This window comes from Thermobia domestica, chromosome 12 (assembly GCF_964235325.1).
Source record: "Thermobia domestica chromosome 12, izTheDome1.hap1.1, whole genome shotgun sequence".
NCBI lineage: Eukaryota > Metazoa > Arthropoda > Insecta > Zygentoma > Lepismatidae > Thermobia > Thermobia domestica.
In genome coordinates, this window is record NC_137465.1 from 88,500,232 (window position 1) to 88,519,509 (window position 19,278).

Genomic DNA, 19,278 nt, shown 5'->3' on the forward strand with positions numbered 1-19,278 from the left:
CGCGTAACTTTTTTTGAAGGTAGATCACATCAATCATATTGAACTATTCTGTGGGGCAGAAGAAATTCATCTAAAATAGACAACAGAGAAACAGATTTTGACTTCACTTTCCTCAACAATAAATGCGTAATAAAATTGAATCTGACCAGAACAGTAATAATGTATTTTCGATGCACAGTTAACTAGCAGCTATAAAAGGTATCAATGACAGTTTCACCTTACAATTACTTATATTAATGAAGAAACTGTACGGGAAACACAAGAATCAAACTAGTTATTCCTTAAACTTGAGTGCAGTTTTAAATAAGTTTTAGTTGGTGACTTAACTTTGGGTTAAACAAAAACAGTGATATTTTCAATGAACAGTTAACTAAGACCTAAAGAAATGATCAGTGACTTAGTATCACCCTAAAATTATATGTATTCATCAAGAAACTATACGGGAAACACGTGTTATTGCAGGCACTTCAGTACAGTTTAAAAAAAATTTGTTTACTGACTGTTAAGTACTTGTTAAAACAATGCAAGGAAACGTATAAAATGGATAATTTCTTTTCCTAAATATTAAATAAGTATAATAATTATGAAATACACACCTTTTAATCCCTAGCTGATTAGAAATTAAACTAAATCAAACAAACAATGTCGTGCCGAAGTCGCTACATTTTTGCAGGTGAAGAAGTTAAAAGTATCCTCCTTGTTTCTGCTACTGCAGGTTTTACTAAGAGTCCAGCAAGGATTACCACACTGTAATATAGTGATAATAATATTAGACTTTAATAAACCCTTTACAAATCTTAATATTTTATTTTATTTTAAAACGATTGTTTAATCAAAGGCTGACAGAACTCGTATTCAATGCTACACTGTGACAGCGTACAATAAAATGATATCAAATGAGATAAAGTGTTAATTTATATATATATATATATATATATATATATATATATATATATATCATTGCAACATCTAGCGACAAGTTCTACGTATTTACCGCAAACGGCTAGTAACTGCTGCGCTCGAGCGGGCATTTGCGAAAGCATGCAGTACATTGTCCGTTTCATTTGAAGTGAATCATAGAAAACATGTGCTCCTAGCAAGTGCTGCGCCCTACGGGGCAATTGCAAAAATAGTCAGTACAGCCAGCGTTTCATGTGAAGTGCATCATACAACATGTGTTCTGAGGAGTGGTTAGTTTTAATTAAAAAAGTTTTACTATTTTTTAAAAACGTTCACATTATAATAACAAGCTTTTCGAGTTCTCATTTTTTTAACAAGGAGTATGCCTTGGCATACGAAAGAATAAATAATTAACAATGAGTTTTCCACAAAAAACGAACCAATTAAGAAGTGTTCAAATGTGTTCACAGCCAATGACTGCGGCATGAGTAAAATGTAGTACATGTTTACGTGGGGCGACACATGTAATGTAAGTATATTGTTTTTACATTGGTTAGCATTAAAACATGTATTTAATAGTGAACATTAATTCTACCATATGAAGTGCAAATGGTTAACACTAGGGACAAGCACAGAGAATAATTATCAAAATTGTATGAATTTCGGTTTAGTGTGCGACATAATATTTCATTTATTTATTTTTACAGCATACCCTTTCCTCTACTCATATTCAAAGAGCATCTCTTTTAGTTAAGAGCTAGACTTCCCTGATTAACAAATACATTTTTAGTAAAGCGCTAGTTTCCCCTTATTAACAAAATTCTTTCTTAGTAAATGCATTTAAAATGGTCTGCATTTCTTTAAAACTATTACGTTTTTCTGATGGTGGGGGGCGCGTTCTTTTAACAGCAAACTTTTTTATTATATCAAAAAATCATAAATTCTTCAAGGATTAATCCAAACGAGAAGTGTACCGTACATTACTATAATCAACATGAAAGACTGGACATCTACGTTACAATCGCAATTTTTACGCAATATTTGCGAATTTGCTTGATCGTGAGCTAAAGCTCTTTTATTTCTTCCAATCTGTATGAAATTGCATCTGTATAGCTAATAAATCAATTACATAGATCCACAGTAAATTATGAACGTCAGTGATGGGTTTTGAGGGTGATCACAATCACCACCCATTTTCGTAAGCAAACACAAAAAGTATATGTTCCTGCATACTCTTAGTTATAATAATACAGTTCTGTTCACTTCTACCAATGTTTCATACAAAGAATGCTCACTAACACTAGATAGTACCTTATCCAAATCGTTTCAAAAGCAAATCTCTCGTTCTTATGGATCAGGGGTTTTTTCCTTAAGTTTGAAAAACATGAAGGGTCCCCCAAGTTTGGCAAGCAGAAGGGCGATTCTCAATTCTCAAGCAGTGTAACTTAATACCGATTAATCCTTATTACGAGTCGTTAAATATAAGCTATTTTTCAACGTGTTAGACTTCTACTGTGTCGTTGCGTTTTCTCGGGGTTCTCCCACATTCTCATTCCACCATTTCTCAAACACTGTAACTTAATACCGACTAATCTTATTAGGAGTCGTTAAATATAAAAAACTAACTTACGTTTTTAAGTTGAAAAACAGTCAAAGTCGAAACAACTTCGAAACTTTAGAAGACACACACACAGTATATAAGTGGCACTCTATAATATTAAATAGGGTAGGGATTCAGGGACTTTATATATATTCCTTTATTTGAATATTGGGTGGGTATATACAGTGGATAAGTAATTCAAATTTTATTTCGTATATCATAATGTGATTAAGAAATATCTCCATGTGTTTTTATGATATTAAGCTTAATCAGGCACGCATTCGATTTGCAACAGTGTACATATTTGTGTGGCCTTGTATTTCCTTGTATTCTAAGGACAATAATCTCTGTACAAATGAAACATGATAAGCTTGAAATCTGTATTCTCTGTGTGACTAACATAGTAATTTATTTACAAGTTCGCAATAAAATTTGGTCCGTTTTGCAAAAGACAGAAATGTTCTTGTTCACAAGGATTTATCTGTGAGTAGGTATTTGATCAGTTAGATTTGTATATTAACGGCAGGTAGATGTAAAGTCTTTGATTGCTTATTCCTCTCTCGCTCATATAGGCTTAGCGCTTATAGGGTTAATAACTATGGGGCTATGAGGATTTAGAGGTGCTCTTACGTTAATTATTGCACATGGCCTGTGTTATTTGGGCTTATTCTGTTTTGCAAATATTTCTTATGAACGTCTGGGGAGCCCGAATCGGGGACGTAGCAATTTTGTTAGCTATTGCTTGGATGTTGAATTATGGTAGCTGAAGCTGTGTCTTTTGTTTACATAGAGTTTTAAGTAACAATGAAATAGTAATTATATCTAGCTTAGTTTATTTTACCTCTTCTCATTAACTTTTCTTATTCCCTTATTCTTAGTCCTCATTATAACTATCGACCCCCTTCTTCTACCAAACATAATTTCAATGCCAGACCCCCATGTTTGTGTAACTAATTACCAAGAAATTCCCGGTACAAAAGTTTACACTATTCCATGCCTTACTTTCGGCATAAATATATTCCCGTTTACACCCGCTCGTTTTGTTACCCCCAACCCAAATTTAAAAATAACGTAGGAATTAGCGAGCCCTCACAAAATAAAACATAAACAATCTAGAAGAAAATATTGATTTATTACAAGTTCCCAAATACAGTTTGGTCCGTGTTGTAAAAGACAGAAATGTTTTTTTCATGAGGATTTATCTGTGAGTAAGGTAGCGATAACGTATTTTTCCATGTTTTCCTGTGTGTTTCTGTTGCAATGACAAATAACCGTCACATGCACACGAAAACAAGTTTGTGCAAAATCATTTGGAGTTCTCACCATTATTTCCTCATTCTGATAAATATTGGCTTCATTATCATTGCTCAGGTCAGTTAGATACCATTCCAAACGCTACACAAATACATGATAAAAGTCATTTGACGTCACCGGAGCGAGAGCAGACGATTCTGTTGACAAAACCGACTCGCTTCGCTTGAAGGGAAAGAGGGGAAGTAGCGTTCATATGACGTCAGCACAGCCAGAGCATGCATCTCTAGTCACAACACAATTCACTTCTCTCACCCGTGGAAGAAGATGGTCTCTGAAAACTGCTCCGTATGTAGTATCGGGAGTGAGCGCGAGCCCAATTAAGATAAATGAGCGGGAGCCCAGTTCAGAGAAGTGATCGCGAGCCCGAGTGAGCGCGAGCTCAACTAAGAGAAATGAGCGCGAGCTCAAGTGATCGCGAGCCCAGTTCAGAGAAGTGGTCGCGAGCCCAGTTGGGAGAAGTGATCGCGAGCTCAAGTGAGCGCGAGCCCAGTTGAGGGAAGTGAGCGCGAGCCCCAGAGAGTGCAAGCTCAGTTGAGAGAAGTGAACATGCACCCGAGCGAGCGCGAGTTACATTCTGTGCGAGTCCGCGCTCACTTCACACTCACGTGGACTCATTTGCTTTAGAGTCACAAAAGAGGAAACTTATTCCATGTAAAAAATATGTCACAACGTCTTTCAGCTTTTACCAATGTTTCCACAAGAAGTTTTAAGAAGGAGCTCTGAATTTGCAAAGTAAATGAACCAATTAAAGAAAAAAGTTCGACATGAATAAAGATGTCCCATCTCACAATGTGTCCCGCATGCATAAAGATTAATCCCACCCATTTATAACAACTAGTTTCCTAAGAAAACGAATGAATGAATCCAAGTCCCACATGACTAAAGATTTCCCATCTCACAATTTTTAACAAATAGCTTTTGGACTTTTCACACGTTGTTCGAATATGTTATACATGTGAGGGATTAAAAGATACGAAGCAATGAAATTATGAATGAATAAAGATTTCCCATCTCACATCTTCACATGTTCACACAATGTTCGTATCTCTATAGTTCGTCCCTGGTTGCTCAGAGCCATTACAAGCAGGGGGAAGGTTCTCGGGTTCAATTCCTGCTCTGTGGTACAATGTCTACCACTTAATAATGGGGTCCCAGGTTCGTTCCGTGGCATCATCTCTATAAAATGTCTTGAGTTTGCATGTATATTCTTATTTCACATAGGTATACAGTAAAATTTCAATTAAATATTTAATGCTCTGGGATGCAGTGGCTCAGGGCTGTGTATAGGTGGTGGTGGTCCCGGGCAAGCCAGGGGCCATATTTTAACATTCAATATTATTCTGAATTAATAATTAAAAATTATTACGTCAAATCATAGATTCCTCCGTATAGGTTCTGGTCCCTGACAAGCCAAGTGCTATATTTTAACAAGGAGCTTTTCGATTTCTCACACATTGTTCGAGTAATTATTACAAACCATTACATAATCTAGGGGTCAATCACCGTGTCCCTGGGGACCATTCTTCATTGGCTGTACATAAGTAGGAGCCATGTTTTAACCAGGAAGGTCATTCATTCAACTTTCTCCAGGAAAAAGCCTCACACACTTTCCTCAGACATTAAGAAATGGTCTCATGATTGTGACACACTAGATAACATACCACATATCAATAGATTATGTCATTATCAATGATTAAATAATAGATATCACATATGATTAAACATGGCGGCAAGTCTTTTGATGGATACAATTTAAAATCCTTCTACTGTGCGTGCTCGAGTGAGCGCAAGCCTAGTTAACAGAAGTGATCGCGAACCTGAGTGATCGCAAGGCCAGTTAAGAGAAATGAGCGCGAATGCGAATGAGCGCGAGCCCAGTTGGGAGAAGTGATCGCGAGCCCTAGTGAGCGCGAGCGCAATCCTTTTTAACAGAAGTGATCGCGTGCCCGAGTGATCGCGGGCCCAATTAAGAGAAATGAGCGCCAGTGCGAATGAGCGCAAGCCCCGTTCAGAGAAGTGAGCGCGAGCCCAATTAAGAGAAATGAGCTTGAGCCCAGATGGGAGAAGAGATTGCGAACCCAGTGCAGAGAAGTGATCGCGAGCCCAGTTGAGGGAAGTTAGCTCGAGCCCGAGTGAGTGCAAGCCTAGTTGAGAGAAGCGAAAGTAACCCCGAGCGAGCGCGAGTTACATTCAGTGCGAGCCCGCGCTCATTTCACACTCATGTGGACTCATTTGCTTTAGACTCAAAAAATAGAATTCATTCCATGTGCAGAATTGTAAAGGAAGAATGAAAAAACTTTGAGAAAAGAAAAAGCACATTCTTGAGGTCTGAGCTGTCATTTTATTGTCTAGAGGACTTCAAAACCTTTGGATAGAAAACCGATGTTTTCATGGTTATTATGAGAGGATGGTATTTGTTTGAGGCGGGTATTTATTTTTGTTGTTTTAGTAACAACTTCCATGACCTAAGCTTTCTTGTGAGATCATATAGTAAGGAAAATACTTGAGCTTGCGAAGTAGGAAATTTATTTACTAGCAACTAATTAAGCTGTGCGTTCATAGAAAAGTCGAGTGAAATATTTATGTATTATTTAATAGTAGCTTCTTTTAATCCCAATAAAGAAGAGTAGGTCTTTAGAATGTTCATAATTTGCACCGTAATGATATTCAGCTCATTAATTTTTATGAAGAAACATTGTTTTAATTTTTTGAAGTACAAGAGTTTTAGCCTGTTAATTTTACTAGCTACTTCTTCTTGAGATCTTTAAATGTATTCTATGGGAAATTTAACTACTGTATTATGTAATTTTAATATATACCGGTATAAATAAAAACTAAAGCAATATTGCATTGAAGCAAGGAACCCTTAAATAGGCAGGAAGAAGAAATTAGTAAAATTGAATGATTAAAGTCTCGTCTATTGAAAAAAATACTTCCTCATATAAGTCAAATGGCTACTCATAAAAAGAAAGATAGCAATTCAACATCCAAAAAATAAGACACACACACACACCTCCTTTCATTAAAGTCTCTTTTCGAAAGCTACCCTGAAACGATGGCGTATCGTTTGTTACAACCAGAGTTAAAAGTGAGGGAAAACACGGGGGACGTCATCCTCCATTTTCAAAAATATCTATGGTGTCCCTCCACTTCCTAAAAAATATAGTGGTCAAAGATAAGCACAGGGGACGGCATGACGTCCCGAACCTTCTCAGAGCCATTTTTACCCCTGGTTACAACTCAATTTTGATGTTGTTTGACACAATAATTTCATTGCGGATTTATCAAATCTTATTACCGTGAAGATTAGCACATAGCTAAGGGTTGCCAGCACTTATTCATATTCATTCACTGTGAATAAGTGGTAAGTATTCCTATCTTCCAGACGAGCGAGATCTCATATAACCTCACTGATGAAAAAGAATATTAAGCTCCAAACAAACAACACAAAGCATTCTGAGTTTCACGATTGCTTCGTAAATTTACATAATTACATTTCCTCTTTTAACGTAGTCCTTAATATTACCTCATTTTATATAAGTACTATTTTTCCGTTATGTTCCCCTGTTTATTCCCCTGTTTATTCAAATATAAAAATTTTCCTTTCATTATGACCTTAACTATTATAAAAAGTACATTTTCACTATTATAAAACGTGCATACTCAATAATGTCTTGCAAAATATTTTAGAATATCTGCTTTCCTTTCTCTGTTGAATTAAATGCTAACAGAACTTTCTTAACACATAAATTTTTGTTTTTATTATTCCTTTAACTACTGTTGGTTCCAAGTGAAGGGTTAAAGGATGAGTAGAAAATTGTTTTTTAAATAACATGTTTGATAATGCAAGGATGCGATGAAGAAAACTTACTTAAAAAATATCCACGCTGTTACACAACAGCATTATGCTTTCGGAAGCTTGGAATCTCCCTGACTAGTAGCAGAGATTCTGAGTATTCCGTAACTTTTCTAGAAATTTCAAATTCCCTGACTCTTCCAGGATATCTTGCTCACCTCTCCACCATGTATTGCAAGTACAGTAAGAAGTCGAAAATCCGAACTAATTGGAACTACAGGTTATTCGGATTATCAAATTGTTCGGATTTTCTAAAATAGCCAAGAAAATGCTATTTAGGTTCAAATATACTGTACGGTATGCTCTTTTATCGATACGGTGGTTATACAGTACATACAGTAATTACAATACCGTACGTAAGGCTACTTACTTTTAATGTTTCTGAAGAACCTGCTCGTACACTAAATTACACAGTTCTTGCAACTCACACGTAAAATTTAACCTGTTTAAACCTAAGGGAAAAAATAAAAATATGCATGAGAAACAATTACATATTAATGAGCTTTTGTAAAAACACTGATTTCACGCAACGGCGACGGACAACCCTATTGTTTGCTTATCGCTAGCATTAACACGAGAAGGACCAAAACTTTTACCCCCCCTAGAAGTACCGAGCCGTCATTTTGACGGCTATTTAATTCCAAGAGATGTATATAATTTTTCTTTATATTTCTCATATTTTAGCTTGAATTTAATCTGTTTAATCGACTAGCTTATGTTTTACGTAAGTTTTTCTCGTGATATAATACAGGGTGATCCACTAAACCCCGTCAATATATTAAATATAATATTAATAACGGAAGTTCGCCCACAGGACAGTGACATGAAAAGTTAAAATAAAGGAATAATATGTATATTCCTATGTATGAAATCCTTTTCATACTAGTCACGTGATCACCCTACCTGTCCTGTAGACATTGGCTGGGCTACTTTTCTTTAGCCAAATGAACCAGTATAATGAACCAATATAATTAGTTTTATGTCGGTTTTTCTTACATGGAAGTGAATTTACATTTTCAATACATTTTTCTATCAACTTGTATGCACTGAACTCAAGACAGCAACACTTTTCTCGCGCTTACATTTGTGTACTGTGAGTGGATTTCCTGATTGCAATCCATAAACGTTTGTAGTGAACATATCCTTTTCTTCCTGTTTCAAGCACATTTTGAGAAGTTCTCTATTTGGATGAAGACAACCAATCAAGGTCATCTGTTTCTTTTTCAAGGATTCGGCTCATTTTTAACCTTTAAGAAAAGTTATCGCAAGTAACATTCAGTCCTCTGTTACTGAGAAAAGATCCATCGTTTTCAGAACAATATATTCGCCTAAATGTGAGTCCCGACGTCGTTCTTAGTCGTTTCCCAGGTAGGGAAAGACTTTTAGTTCATACCGTAACTTTACAACTGCAAGCAACCAAATTTGAATCCAAATTTTTCAGGCTTGTTAGGCATACATTACATGAATTTGCATCTCATCTTAGTAGAGAATAACTGTTCATCTACACAAACACTGTCGTGGGTTTTATAGTGCCTGATACAATTTTCAATGAATAAGTTCTACACAGATGAAGTTTGCTTTTGGCTTTGAAGAGCTAGGATATTTTTCTTCAAATCAAAGATACTTGAAATACCTTTCTTTCCATAATCTTTTTGAAAACACTGGTCCACAGCTCACGTTCTATAGTTCCTTTACGGGTATATCTGAAGCTACGAAATATCAATATTGCTAGAAATGAAACGAGTTCTGCAATTGACAGTAGCCAAAGAGAATCTTGACGCTGTCTGAGCTTCAACAACGGTGCATTTCAGAATGTTTTTCAACATTGTTTCGTCTATGAACAATCGAAAAACACTACCAAATTCATCATTTTCAATATGATGTAACGCATACTATAACAAACAGGTTTCTCGCGAAGGATGTCGTGTGAGGCAGTACGCCCAGCTTTGTTCTGTCTGTCCACTTTACTCCAACGTGTCCCGTGAGCTGCTCTAAAAATATTTGATCGATTACTTCTGGATACTTCTGTATCTGTTTCCTTCCTTCTATCCGAAGAAGTAGCTTGAAACACTGCATTCTCGCTACTACTGTTGTCTTCATCGAAGCAGTCTCCCTGTTGTTCTTCCAAGCGAAATTCATTTTCACTCAAATCTTAGAAAGCACGTAACATTTTATCAGGTCTCATCTTGCTTTTGTAATTATTCATATGTACCTTCAAGAAAACATTTATTTCTACAGAGAACAATGTTACAAACGAGATACGAACATAATTGAAGAAGAATGTCATTCAAAGAAGTGACATATATACTTTTCCGTACAGCCTTGAAAAGCAGAAAAAAACATATCAAATAGCAAACTCGTTGGAAAAAAATAATGTAAAATATTTCAAAATGTATTATTTCCAACAGAGATACTACCATATAACGTACAACCTATAAAACAGTCCACATCAACAACAACATATAGATTTTTAAATGAGGCAGTCAAATTGACGGTCTGGTCCTTCTATGGGTATACAACAAAAATATGTATTTATTTAAAATAGACACACAATGTTTATATGCTATATCAAACCTCTCTTTAAAATAATAAAAGTCCTAAAGTATGGTTGCGTAAGTCAAAGAAATTTATGAGATATAGAAGATTGTTTTACGTGATGCAGACAAAATGACGGCTTGGTCCTTCTAGTGTTAAGACAAAATGTAAAAAGCTTCTAGGGACCACGTTCGGATTATCGACGTCCTACTGTAATACAAATCTCCTCATAAGAAAGAGTAAACAAAAGCTTCCTGTATTTTTTTTTAATTTTAACGCTGAACCTTCTTTTTTCTCATTTCATTTTGTTTCATCCTTCCTTAATTTTTATCATTTCTGGTCTCGAACGGGGGGCGTCCGGAGTCCCCCTTGGCTACGTGCCTGTGTCAAGTCATGCTTTCTCTCGATTCTTGAGAGCACATCTACTAATATTTTGTGCATTGTTTTATTACTTATATGAAAGATATAGTGAATTAAAAATCAATTATATTTTAATACAAAAATAAGAGACAGTGAAGAGCTACTTACGAATGAAAAGTCATTGGCAAAATTAACATTGTCTGAGGCATGTGTTGAAGTGGTAGGTGACTTATATAAAATCTGTACAAGAGCAAAGGAAAAAAGTCGAACCGCAAAATTGTGGCTTCTGTATGTGAGCCAATTGAAGCTGGTCATTTAATTCATTGCAGCGGAGAGAACTGGAAACTGGAGAATGCATGTGGAGATATTTACGTCCTTCCTGTGTTTATTCCTTATGATCCCTACCTTTCATGCATCAGGCCATAATTTGTACGCAAAAGATGCTCACCTGTATATTCAGTTAGTACTTGAATACGAACATCGAATGTCAGCACAAGACTTCGAAAAGCTTACAGAAGAAAGATTATTCTCCGTTCGTTATTCTGAAAGATATTGATCGGCAGTATCAAATGATATGGTTATAGAGCAATCACTGAACCGCTCGATAAAATCTATAGGTGGACTTACTCATGGTAGGGGCATAACAAATGAGACTTTGTTACGAATTTCTTCCTTAGCACATAGTACGGGAAATATCAAAAGCAGTATAGAAACTAACAAACCTTTATAACTTATGAGCAGAATAAGTAAAAACAAACCTCTCGATAGATTTGTGATTACCGGGAGACGGAAACTTTTTGCAAGTAGCTCTTGAAACATAATCCATTTTATCACAAATCTGAAGATCTAATCAACATCGCGTCAGGACTGGTTGCAGGCAATATAGTAATTAGTGATCAAGCCATAGAAAAGAGAATGGCTTCCTTAGCAGCAAAAGAGGGAAAAGATTTTGGGACTGTAATCATTCGCAGGAAAAACAAAGTAATTCCCCTTACAGAGTTAAACTCTGGAATTATTATAAACAATGAAACAATACCTATCAATATCCAGCAACCTTTTAGCAGGATAATTGTTGTTGTTAAACATCCTCAGGAACTTAGAAGGTGCTTCAAGTACAAGTTTGTACCAAAACTACCATCCTTATTTGACACTGTATCATTAAGAAAAAATAGAAAGGCGTATCTTTTCAAATCTTTTAAATCTACCGATATGTCGTATTTTCCCGAAGACTGCGTTCACGTTGTTGATGGTGTTACTTACTTCATTGTGTGGTGTGACCCAGACCTACAACTTATTATAATATTTTCAAAAGCTATATTTCCTACATAAAATCACATTATGGAGGATCATGTACGGTACTATCGTGTTTGGTGGATATCCAACCAATCCCATCATTACGAGATGTGAACAGCAAAGGAGAGCTGCTAAGAGAACATCTATAAATCTAAACTCTTCACCACAAGTCACTGCCGAGAATCAAACAGATATATTTATCAAGCAGAAACTGATGCAGGCAGTTTCATTGTCTCAGTAGCCATAGATAAAGTAAACACTGGAACGATTTGCGTTATGGTTGGTCAGGATATTGATTTTCTTCATCTTCTCACTGCTAAATCTTCTCTGTCTGACAAAATGTATTTCTTCAAACCAGTTTCAAAGCATGGAAAAGATACAAAAACTCAATATTCCAATATTCCAGACCAAAAGGCTCTTCTGCGTGAGGTTTGTGATGTTCTTCATTTTGCTCATGCTATTTCTGGATGTGATGCAACTTCTGGCCTCTACAACAAAGTAAAACAAAAGGTCTAATGTCGGCCGAAGTTCGAAATCTTTCTGAAAAATATTTAAAGCTTTTCAATCTGTCTTCAACTTCGAAAGATGAAATTACTTCATCAGGAGAAAAAGTTCTACTTCAGTTGTATAAGTATACCGAGCATTTGATCTTGCTATGCTTCCATCGAATAGTGATGCGACTTCACAGCAATCATACTGGGTCTATTTGCAAATCCAGCATTGGATGGGGAACATGCTGGACCCAACATTATGGAGATGGATGATCAAGAATCCCGTGATTTTTTCAAAACAACCTGCACCACCCGAACTGCTGAAACAAGTGTTCTGTGTACTTAAAATATTATAAAATAGCAAATATTGTGAATGTTTAAAATTGGGAGTGGCCTGTTCTCCAATGTGTGCGACATGTTAATTACTATCTTGTGTCCATCGTAAAGAAATCTTGGATAATGTTTTGGAAGATAATGTTAATGACAGCCTTTAGATAACCATAGGGTTAACCTATGATATGAAATAATCCATACTATATTGTCGTAGCTCGATAACACTTTCTGCTATCAAGATCGGGAATATTTTTTTTAAAAAAATGTAATATTATAAATTTATCTACCTCTTCTTTTGTAGCTTTTACTTGAGAAATGTAAAAAGAGGTATAACAAAATCTTCAAAACTTTTCAAATAAAAATTTTGAAGAAATGACATGACAAAGCCTTCTTGACTACGATTTCACTTTTTCTTTCGTATATTACAATACAGTAAGAGCTCGACTACTGTGATCTCCCATCGTTGCTCAAAAGACTGGACACTTCCAAAGTTATGTATAATATTTCTTAATGTCCATTTATAATTTTTAGATCTTGTTTCTATGCAGTTTGCTTCTGTATAACAGCATTAATTCAAAAAGAGGGAATTTTTAAATTTAGCTTTCGGAAACTTCCCTCCAATACTTCCTTGTATTGAAACACTTTAGACAACAAAGGCACACCAATTTAATGCCTATTTTATTGTGATTCGAGAGATGAGTAACTCATTTATAGCTGCAGGTGGAATGGTGAAAAAAAAATATTTTTACAAAACGTTATTATGAAGTTCTTTACGCAGTTCAGACAAACGCAACTTTAAGAACTGCAAATTATTCTTCCCTTTGGTTTCATCGGAATGATGTGTAACTTTCAGAATATATTTATTATATATTAGTGTACTTGCACAATAATTTTGTGTATGAATTCCATGCGCTGTTGCCATGTTACAGCTGAAAATATACAAAAAAGGGAATTATAAGCACTCAGTCTTAAATATTTCCCGTCATTACTTCCCTCTAAAAGGTACTACGGACTTTTGCTGTATGTCATATGAAAGCTTATTTTATTGTGATTCTAACGAGGTATAATTTGTACTAATTGACTAATTAGTGTGCTTGCTATATTATTTCAAACCTAAATTTGCGACTTCCCTCGTCAATATTGGGTGTTCCGCCATTTTCCAAAATGGCGGCTTGAGCACAACTTTTATTTTTGGGGACTTTATATATTTTGAGTACTAAAAGTATATACAATGTTTATACAAAATCCCTTGCTTGTATGAATTTTTTACTAAAATTTCGTATAATGAGTGGACAATAGGTGAATTTATTTTTCAAATCTTTGTTGTTTGTAAATGATTTCTGTATCCACTTACGTGTTGATGACTGCTTTTACGGAACCAGTAAGAGAGGAAGTAATCAGATTAATGAGTGCAAATTAATTCATCTGTGATATTATTAGATTATGCATTTGTAATAGTCTAATTTATTTAAGTTATTTGATGTCCACCAACATGGCTCCTAAGTAAAATATGTACTTCACATACTATATTCCAATTCAAACGATTTGTGCAACCGCTTAATTTTAATTAAACATAAAATCAATGCCTACTAATAAATACTGAATTTTATTATGTTGACATTTCAGGATGACGACGATCTTCAGTCGAGCATCTTCTTCTTCGGAATGTCCAACAGTGTAGTCAACCCCCTTATCTATGGAGCCTTTCATGTTTGGAGACCTCGAAGAAGAAATAGCTTTCGCTCAAATGGATTACGGTGAGTGTTTCCTGATGCATGCTCTTTCGATCTACACTCCGCATCACAAAAATCAGGGTTGAAAAAAACATGATTAAAAAAAAGAAGAACCTTTTTTATGTTTAAAACATGTTTTTTTGTTTAAAACGTTTTTAACGTTTAAAACAAAGTACTTTGTTTTAAACAAAAAAAGATGTTTAAAATGTTTATTTTGTTTAAAACAATAATCTAAATAGGCATATATATATTACATTTTTGCACTCTTAGGTATTGCTTGTCATCTATATTCAACCACTAGATCAAATTTCGGGAACTTCCCTAATTTCGATCCGCCCAAATGTTCATTTCCGGAGAAAGAAACCGGGAATTTCCCAATCTCCGTTCACAGAATATGTAGTTTACTTTCTTTGTGTTACGTTCTATCAGGGCTTTAAAACTCAATGGCTCAGTCTTAAACCTCAAATTAAGGCTGGAAAATGGTTTTGGTACCAATTTATTCCTGAAAGATGCAGCTTTGCTGATGTATATTTTATGTATGTGGAAGGAGGGTAAATATCGTGCTTTTTTTGTTTGTTTGTTTTTTCAACCGTTTTTTGGGGGCCATTCCCCCTCTTGGGGGATAGATTTATAAAAATTGTTACGTGAAGTAATGAAGTAGGCCACTACATGGTAGTATCGTGTATTTGGACTTCTTACTTATATGGGGTAGCAGGAACGGGGCAAAATTAGCCAAATTTTAGATTTTTTTCTTTGTTTTTTTACGTAAGTTACATTTATTTTTACAACAAACATCAATAGCTCAGTCCTTAATTAAGCTAGAAAGATGATTTGCTACCAAAGTATTTTTGAGGGATGAAGCTTTCCGTCAGTTGCATTTTATGTATATAGGGGGTACGTATGTACCGCCGAGAGAGGGAGGATGAAGTTTTTTTTTTTAATTTTTCATTAAATTTTTTCATCAGGTTTTGGCGGGTATTTCTCACCCCTTTGTGGCACATTCCTAAAAATTGGTTTGTGAAGCAATGAAGTAGTCCCCTACATGATAGTAACTTGTATGTGTAAATTTGGTTAATTTACATTTATTTTCGGGACGGTCCCATATAACACAAGATATATTTCATTGAAGTGATCTAGAAGCATAATTCTTGTTCGTGTACATGATGTGTGCAGCAAAAATGATTGCAACAATTACTGAATGGACGTGGTACTATAGTGGGGGAGGGGAGAGAATGTCTAATTCAATGAATGTTTTTCTGCGCATATTTTTTAAAAATATTTCCTACATAAAACGAATTCATTACGCAATGGCAGCAATGGCTACCATTTCTTATATTATTGTCACAAGTATGTGACCTACACATTAGCATCATTTTGTCAGCGTAGGGAGACTGCAAGGGTTGCCAGGGACCCGCAAAGTCAATATTTTCATATTTTTAATGATTTTTTATGTCTGTTCTTTTTCTACGAATACGGCGGGAATTTCACGAATGTTACCTCGTTGGAATTTTAGGTCTATAAGCTTTCCAATGGTCTATAATTCATGACTCTGTGATAATTAGGGGGTTACCAGAGCTCCGAACATGAGAGTCTACAGTTTTGTTAAAATCCCTGGCGGGTGTCTAGAGTTAATTGTGTTGTTATGCCGTAGACAGTAATCATTATTAGCTACCCATGTTGCAGATAGAGATGTATCTTGAAAACTGTTTAGTTAAAATGTCATTTGTTCCTTGCAGGCTAGTCACTGCTGTTAAGCCGTTGGGTTTCAAATCGTAAGGCTCTGAGTTCGATTCTTATCTGGGCCAATGCTTTTTTATATAAAACACTATTTTCCGCAATGCATGAAAGTTATATAAAATAATTACATAAAATAATTATATAAAATAATTACTGTTATTCTTGTACTCAGGCGAGAATTATGTTCTATGTCTTGACATTGAGCATTCTTTTACATATGGAAACACTCCTTTACGTATCTCAATACTCCAATACGTATGGAGAGATAAATGACAAACAAGCATTTGCTGACATTAATACAAGATTTCGAAATATTGTATCATTAAGTATTTCAATCATTGTTGCTTTTTATCTACACTTGGTAACAGTGATGTCCCCTCCCTCAATTGTCTATCCGTAGGTGATCTTCCATGAAAAAAAAATCTTTTCGATTTATTTTTACACCCACTCAAACATATCTATATAGATTTTAACCCCCGTCAAACATATTTATATAGATTTTTAACCCCCCAAATATTTCAATGACGCAGTTTGCGTCATAGCCTCCCTTTGTGGGTACCCCTGCTTGATAACAAGTGTTATTATATTTTTGAAGAAAAAAAAACACATCTACAAAATTTTTCCCGATTGGAAAAGTTGGTTTGGAGGTTCGAACCTGGTTTACTTTTTTTTCCGAAGATACATGAAGTTGAAAGCAATAAAGAGTGCGGCCGAGCTTCATGATCAAGGTGTACTTTTTGTCATGTCGAATTATGCAATGAATATATTTTGGCTCTTGTATTAACAAATCCAATTTAGCGTTAGTATTTGCACATTGAGGTGAGATCATTCATTGTCTTTTATATTAACGTAAACCAGTCTGAACGAAGCGAGCTCAATAACAAATAGAAAAGTGAAACCACAAATACAATTTTTAATATACTTTGTGCATTATGATAAATTGAACGCAACAGAAATTGTAATGTTTGGAAATTTGTATTGTAATCATGACAAATCATCATTTGCAGGAACTTTAAACATACAACCATAAAGACAGTTTCCCGGACCCTGTGTAATGCAATGTTTTATTTTTATTTTTTATTATTTTTTGTTTTTTAATTTTTATTATTTTTTGTTTTTTACTTTAATTATTTTTATTTTTGCTTTCTTTTTTGTTTTTTCACTCGACGAAAGAGAACATTGAAGTAAGTCTTTAGTAGCAATATACATGGAGTTAGATACATTACAGGCCATAGACCATGTTTTGCCAAAATACAATATGCAAATGCGCTAGATGAATTAGGTAGCTGTTATAGGTGAATTGTTGGCAGATATGTTTATTTAATAGCGAGTGTAATCGCCATTAACTTGTATAACTGCTTGCAGTCGGTTTGGGATGGAATCAACCAGGCGAGCAATACAGTTTCGCCGTGTACAGTCCGTTCATGTATGTTGAACCAGCTCCCATAATTCATCTCCAGTGCGTGGTGGATTCTACGGCCAATTTTCTTGAAGTTTTCTTACAACGGTACTCCAAACGTTTTCTATTGGATTCAAATCCGCTGCACGAGGTACCCAATCGACTAGTTCTATATGTGGTTCCCGTTGTAGATATGCCTGAACATGATTGGAATCGTGTACAGAGCTATGATCCTGTTGTAAGTGTACGATTTCGTCAGATAATCGAGCTCGTATCTCAGGAAGCGCATTCTCCAATTGTTCCAAATATTTCTGACCATTAAGTCGACAATTAATGGGGTAGATACCACCACAAGCAGCATCTTTACATATCCAACCCCAACAATGAATGGTAACATGTCCCATTCTACGTGAACGGGTCATGTATCGTGGTTCATATCGTGTTCCAGGTGGACGATAGACACGCCGAGGCCCATCGTTTGCAGTAGAAACAACTTTCTCGTCTGTAAAGACAACACTGTCCCACATACGACCGATATATTCTTCTGCAAACGCCCGTCGATCGACCATGTGACTATCTGACAGTTGTTCTTCCTTGCAGCCCGGAACGACCTCAGATTTGCATATCTGAGGCGGCGCCGAACGGTGTTTACATCACCTGGAAACCCTTATGCTTCTTTTAGTTGTCGGGCAGACATGAAAGGATGCCGACGGCAATATTCAGTTAGAGAGTAATCTTGAACCGCAGAAGAAACTCGGGGCCGGCCAGATCCAGGTTTTCGGGCTACATTTCCACTTTCTTGATGATGTTTCCACCATCTGTACGCAGTAGCACGATCGACGCCATATTCCAGACCTGCATCAGTAACACTCATGTTTGCATGTTAAATGAGAGCTATAATACCCTGTTTAACAGCACTGTCGTAATGACGCGCCATGCTCCCAGAGTCCCAGCACACCACAATGCATAATATCAGCTAACGATAATATGCATTCGATTGTGACGTTGTGAAAACAACGCAGGCGCATTGTATTGATTCGTACTCAAAAAAGTATCTTAGGATTGGATTTGACCTCATATGTCTCTTTTCCGCGAAAGCGTATCTTCTCCTATATTTTCTGAAGAATAACCTTACTGGCTGAAGTCGCCTAGCATCAAACTTATCTCCACATTTACCACCTCTCTAGAATAAGGAACGAAAATAATCCGCACAAGCTTATTATTTTCTTACGACTAACCATCATAATCACGGGGTTTCCGGCACTTGCTTGTTGTACTTTTGGTGTCCATGAGCATGGGTTAGAAGCCCGACGCTCCCACTTTTTTATTTTATGCAGCTATGTCGGAACGTTCAAATTTTCATCTTTACATTCGAAATAAGAGGAAGTATGATGACATTTATTTGAATATATTTTTAAAACGAAGAAAAGAGTAAAAACAATACAGCAAAAGAAACACTATTACCAGTACAAAAAATTACTACGAAAGACTAAAACGAACATCTAGGCTCCTAACGACGGGGCTTGCAATTTGAGCTAAAGTGGGTTAAGAACTACTGTGGTCAATAGTCCTCAACTGACTCAAACCCGTGTCCACGTGCAGCAAGACGTAAGTAAATATTTTGTGTATCGCTTTGCGCAAGCTTATTCTACAATAATACTTTTAGTACTGTTCTCGACTTTTATGTATACGTAAGATAGATCCCTCCTCATGCCATATAACTTTAT

At 35.7% G+C, this 19,278-nt stretch overlaps 1 protein-coding gene across 1 annotated transcript in view; it reads left to right on the plus strand.

The window, feature by feature from the left end:
* LOC145666021 (putative gonadotropin-releasing hormone II receptor) overlaps positions 1-19,278 on the plus strand; it is a 683,846-nt gene that overhangs the window by 501,831 nt on the left and 162,737 nt on the right. The window contains exon 5 of the mRNA XM_081733125.1: positions 14,309-14,439. Coding sequence (XP_081589251.1) covers positions 14,309-14,439 — 131 coding nt within the window. The remainder of the gene's footprint in view (positions 1-14,308; positions 14,440-19,278) is intronic.